The 6,636-nt window shown below is 41.7% G+C and overlaps 1 protein-coding gene across 1 annotated transcript; it reads left to right on the forward strand.

Annotated features, from left to right (window-relative positions):
* The first annotated feature begins 611 nt into the window (after positions 1–611).
* Positions 612–6,413, forward strand: LOC133420502 (mucin-2-like). Its single transcript, XM_061710196.1, has 2 exons — positions 612–5,230; positions 6,292–6,413. The coding sequence occupies exons 1-2, from the start codon at positions 691–693 to the stop codon at positions 6,411–6,413; spliced, it is 4,662 nt and encodes a 1,553-aa protein (XP_061566180.1). The 5' UTR covers positions 612–690.
* The last annotated feature ends 223 nt before the right edge of the window (positions 6,414–6,636 follow it).

A 6,636-nucleotide genomic window follows, 5' to 3' on the forward strand; every position in this document is an offset into this window, starting at 1 on the left:
GTGAGTCATATGAATAACTTGACATAGCTTTACCCACATTGACATGGGAAAACCAAAACAAATAAAAAATTTAAACTGAGGGATCCAGGTCCAAACAGAACAATTGTTTTTAGGTTAATATAACATCCTTCAAATTCTTTAAATACACATATGGGAAGTATTTACCTTATTTACCACAACTGCTAAGCTGTTTATGTTTGTCAGTGTTGCAGCTGATTATCTTTATGCCTAATGGTGCTGCAGTAACATTTCAAATTATTTTAAAATTAATCGTTAGCCAGTTGCGGACTTGCTCACTTTCCACCATTTATGTTATGTAGTTTAAAAAAGATACAAACAGATAAGTAATATGGGAATGAATTGTGCCAGAAATAAGTAAATAGTTATTATGAAAACTTCTGAATTTTCTTTTAACTTAATTTTGTTATCTTAATATTCAGCAAGTAATAATAGCTCTGTTGGCACAGGTTGTTCTCTGTGTGCTTTTAGATGTTATTTTTGAGCAATAAATTACTAAAAAATTCTAATTTACCTGTGATGCTCTCCCCCTTCCCCTGGCCCACCCTTCACCAAGCTGTCTGCACAGTTACAGCCTTGCCTCAGCCGATAAGTTCTCCAATCAGTTATGTCAGCACATTAATAGAGGGCAAAGAGCATCCTCAAATTCCAAGTACGGTTACGTTAACCGGAATGACATCGAGCTATGATGGAAAAGTGACCAAAGAGGTTAACACAGGAATGTCAGAACCAAGGGAAGAAACAAAAGCAACACAAGTGGAGGAAAACCAAGCTAAAGTCTCTACAACAACACAAAGAGGAACTGTGACCAAATCAACACAACTGACATCAACAGGACAATCTATAGGATTTGGGGAAACCACATCCACAGCATCAAAAGCAGAGTATGTTTCATATACAGTGAATTCAACATACTCAACAGTGAATTCAACATATTCCAAAGCATCATCACAAAGATCATCACAAACAACCACTCCAGAGGAAGAAACAAAGTCTCAGACCAGTGCAATAATAGGTAACCAAGCCTCTTTGCTAACACCAACTACAGAAATACGACCTACAATGACTACAAATCCAGCTCCATCAGCAACAAATGCTTTATCTCTTGAATCAACACCATCGTCAGACACGAGCTCTGCACCTACATATTTGGAAACACTTTCCCAAGTCTCACCTAAGCAACTGGAGACAACTGAGAGGCTAAGAACAAAAGATACACACTCAACAACCAAATCAGGAGCTCCAACCACATCATCAGTGCATGGACGACAAACCACAGCTGCACAACACACAAATCAAGGGACACCAACACACAGTGAATCGGTTTCTACGGCAACAGAAGTCACAACCACAAGGACTATGGAAACAGTACTGACATCAACACAATCACCATCTATTCCACCTACAGCCAATATTCATCCATCTATAGGCCTTACACTGATACAAGAGGTTGGATCTATAACAACAGCCACCATGGTAACACCATCTCCTTCTATAGACACTGTTAAAGGGACAGCCACAACAACATCTACAGAAACAAGAGCGCCAACTACTCTATCTGCATCAGCACAAACAACACTGAAAAGTACATTAAAAATGTCAACTACAGACACAAAATCAACAACTCCAGGACAAAGTTCAACATTTGTGACAACACAATTTTCTACCTTGCCAACACCGACATCTGCATCACTCACAGCTTCAACACAAACTAATCACAGTCTGCCAACAACACATAGAGGAACTGTGACCAAATCAACACAACTGACACCAACAGGACAATCCAGAGGATCTGGGGAAACCACATTCACAGCAACAAAAGCGGAGTCTGTTTCATATACAGTGAATTCAACATACTCCAAAGCATCATCACAAAGATCATCACAAACAACCACTCCAGAGGAAGAAACAAAGTCTCTGACCAGTGCAATAATAGGTAACCAAGCCTCTTTGCTAACACCAACTACAGAAATACGACCTACAATGACTACAAATCCAGCTCCATCAGCAACAAATGCTTTATCTCTTGAATCAACACCATTGTCAGACACAAGCTCTGCACCAACATATTTGGCAACACGTTCGCAAGCTTCACCTAAGCAACTGGAGACAACTGAGAGGCTAAGAACAAAAGATACACACTCAACAACCAAATCAGGAGCTCCAACCACATCATCAGTGCATGGACGACAAACCACAGCTGCACAACACACAAATCAAGGGACACCAACAAACAGTGAATCGGTTTCTACGGCAACAGAAGTCACAACAAGAAGGACTATGGAAACAGTACTGACACCAACACAATCACCAACTATTCCAGCTACAGCCAATATTCATCCATCTATAGGCCTTACACTGACACAAGAGGTCGGGTCCATAACAACAGCCACCATGGTTACACCATCTGCTTCTAACCAAGCCTCTTTGCTAACACCAACTACAGAATTACTAACTACAACGACGACAAATCTAGCTACATCATCAACAAATGCCTTATCTCTTGAATCAACACCATCGTCAGACACAAGCTCTCCACCTACGTATTTGACAACACTTTCCCAAATGTTACCTAAGCAACTGGAGACCACTGAGAGGCTAAGAACAATAGATACACTCTCAACAACCAAATCAGGAGCTCCAACCACATCATCAGTGTCATTTACAGGAAGACAAACCACAGCTGCACGACACACAAATCAAGGGACACCAACACACAGTGAATCGGTTTCTACAGCAACAGAAGTCACAACCACAAGGACTATGGAAACAGTACTGAAACCAAAACAATCACCATCTATTCCACCTACAGCCAATATTCATCCATCTATAGGCCTTACACTGACACAAGAGGTTGGGTCCATAACAACAGCCACCATGGCAACACCATCTGCTTCTAACCAAGCCTCTTTGCTAACACCAACTACAGAATTACTAACTACAACGACGACAAATCTAGCTACATCATCAACAAATGCTTTATCTCTTGAATCAACACCATCGTCAGACACAAGCTCTGCACCAACATATTTGGAAACACTTTCCCAAGTGTCACCTAAGCAACTGGAGACCACTGAGAGGCTAAGAACAATAGATACACTCTCAACAACCAAATCAGGAGCTCCAACCACATCATCAGTGTCATTTACAGGAAGACAAACCACAGCTGCACGACACACAAATCAAGGGACACCAACACACAGTGAATCGGTTTCTACAGCAACAGAAGTCACAACCACAAGGACTATGGAAACAGTACTGAAACCAAAACAATCACCATCTATTCCACCTACAGCCAATATTCATCCATCTATAGGCCTTACACTGACACAAGAGGTTGGGTCCATAACAACAGCCACCATGGCAACACCATCTGCTTCTAACCAAGCCTCTTTGCTAACACCAACTACAGAATTACTAACTACAACGACGACAAATCTAGCTACATCATCAACAAATGCTTTATCTCTTGAATCAACACCATCGTCAGACACAAGCTCTGCACCAACATATTTGGAAACACTTTCCCAAGTGTCACCTAAGCAACTGGAGACCACTGAGAGGCTAAGAACAACAGATACACACCCAACACCCAAATCAGGAGCTCCAACCACATCATCAGTGTCATTTACAGGACGTCAAACCACAGCTGCACAACACACAAATCAAGGGACACCAACACACAGTGAATCGGTTTCTACGGCAACAGAAGTCACAACCACAAGGACTATGGAAACAGTACTGACACCAACACAATCACCATCTATTCCACCTACAGCCAATATTCATCCATCTATAGGCATTACACTGTCACAAGAGGTTGGGTCCATAACAACAGCCACCACGGTAAGACCATCTGCTTCTATAGACACTGTTAAAGGAACAGCCACAAAAACATCTACAGAAACAAGAGCGCCAACTACTTTATCTGCATCAGCACAAACAACAGAGAGAAGCACATTACAAAGTTCAACATTTGTAACAACACAATTTTCTACCTCGCCAACAATGACAACTGCATCACTCACAGCTTCAACACAAACTAATAACAGTCTGCCAACAACACAAAGAGGAACTGTGACTAAATCAACACAACTGACATCAACAGGACAATCTAAAGGATCCGGGGAAACCACATCCAAAGTAACAACAGCAGAGTCTGTTTTATCTACAGTGAATTCAACATACTCTACAGCAAATTCAACATATTCCAAAGCATCATCACAAAGATCATCACAACCAACCACTCCAGAGGGAGAAACAAAGTCTCTGACCAGTGCAATAATAGGTAACCAAGCCTCTTTGCTAACACCAACTACAGAATTACTAACTACAACAACGACAAATCCAGCTCCATCATCAACAAATGCCTTATCTCTTGAATCAATACCATCGTCAGACACACGCTCTGCACCTACATATTTGGCAACACGTTCCCAAATGTTACCTAAACAACTGGAGACAACTGAGAGGCTAAGAACAGATCCACACTCAACAACCAAATCAGGAGCTCCAACCACATCATCAGTGTCATTTACAGGACGACAAACCACAGCTGCACAACACACAAATCAAGGGACACCAACACACAGTGAATCGGTTTCTACGGCAACAGAAGTCACAACCACAAGGATTATGGAAACAGCACTGACACCAACACAATCACCATCTATTCCACCTACAGCCAATATTCATCCATCTATAGGCCTTACACTGATACAAGAGGTTGGATCTATAAAAACAGCCACCATGGTAACACCATCTCCTTCTATAGACACTGTTAAAGGGACAGCCACAACAACATCTACAGAAACAAGAGCGCCAACTACTCTATCTGCATCAGCACAAACAACACTGAAAAGTACATTAAAAATTTCAACTACAGACACAAAATCAACAACTCCAGGAGAAAGTTCAACATTTGTAACAACACAATTTTCTACCTCGCCAACACCGACATCTGCATCACTCACAGCTTCAACACAAACTAATCACAGTCTGCCAACAACACATAGAGGAACTGTGACCAAATCAACACAACTGACACCAACAGGACAATCCAGAGGATCTGGGGAAACCACATTCACAGCAACAAAAGCGGAGTCTGTTTCATATACAGTGATTTCAACATACTCCAAAGCATCATCACAAAGATCATCACAAACAACCACTCCAGAGGAAGAAACAAAGTCTCAGACCAGTGCAATAATAGGTAACCAAGCCTCTTTGCTAACACCAACTACAGAAATACGACCTACAATGACTACAAATCCAGCTCCATCAGCAACAAATGCTTTATCTCTTGAATCAACACCATCGTCAGACACAAGCTCTGCACCTACATATTTGGCAACACGTTCGCAAGAGTCACCTAAGCAACTGGAGACAACTGAGAGGCTAAGAACAAAAGATACACACTCAACAACCAAATCAGGAGCTCCAACCACATCATCAGTGTCATTTACAGGACGTCAAACCACAGCTGCACAACACACAAATCAAGGGACACCAACACACAGTGAATCGGTTTCTACGGCAACAGAAGTCACAACCACAAGGACTATGGAAACAGTACTGACACCAACACAATCACCATCTATTCCACCTACAGCCAATATTCATCCATCTATAGGCATTACACTGTCACAAGAGGTTGGGTCCATAACAACAGCCACCGCGGTAACACCATCTGCTTCTATAGACACTGTTAAAGGAACAGCCACAAAAACATCTACAGAAACAAGAGCGCCAACTACTTTATCTGCATCAGTACAAACAACAGAGAGAAGCACATTACAAAGTTCAACATTTGTAACAACACAATTTTCTACCTCGCCAACAATGACAACTGCATCACTCACAGCTTCAACACAAACTAATAACAGTCTGCCAACAACACAAAGAGGAAATGTGACCAAATCAACACAACTGATATCAACACGACAATCTAAAGGATCCGGGGAAACCACATTCACAGCAACAACAGCACAGTCCGTTTCATCTACAGTGGCGACATTACCCTCCACAGTATCTGTCGTATCATCATCATCATCACAAACAACCAGTCGAGAGGAAGAAACAAAGTCTCTGTATACTGTGTTAGAAAGCAAAAAAACATCTTTACTAACAACAAAAGAGATGCAACTTATCTCAAAGACTACAACAAATCCAAGTCCATCACAGAGAAATGGTTTATTTTCTGAAGCACCAATATCATCAAGCACAAGCCCCGCACCAACATATTTGGCAACACTTTCCCATGTGTCACTTAAGCCACTGGAGAAGCTGGGAACCACAGATCCACACCCAACAGCTATGATCTCACCTCCACCACAGAGTTCAGCATCTTCCATCACGTCATCAAGATCTTTGGCGACACCCACAGATACGGCTAACATCACCAAACTACATTATGATACAACATTACAAAGTATACAACAACCACAAAATGCCTCATCCTTCTCAAGCAAAACTTTGGATAGCCCTTCTCCTCCAGCAATTGTGTTGGTATCCTCAACAACAACCGCAACTTGGGCATCATCTCCGACTGAGAGGAAGATGGATGCGGTAAAAACTTCACCATTGGCAACAACAGCCGTAACATCTTCAGGAGTTGCA

Source organism: Cololabis saira, chromosome 20 (genome assembly GCF_033807715.1).
Source record: "Cololabis saira isolate AMF1-May2022 chromosome 20, fColSai1.1, whole genome shotgun sequence".
Lineage (NCBI taxonomy): Eukaryota > Metazoa > Chordata > Actinopteri > Beloniformes > Belonidae > Cololabis > Cololabis saira.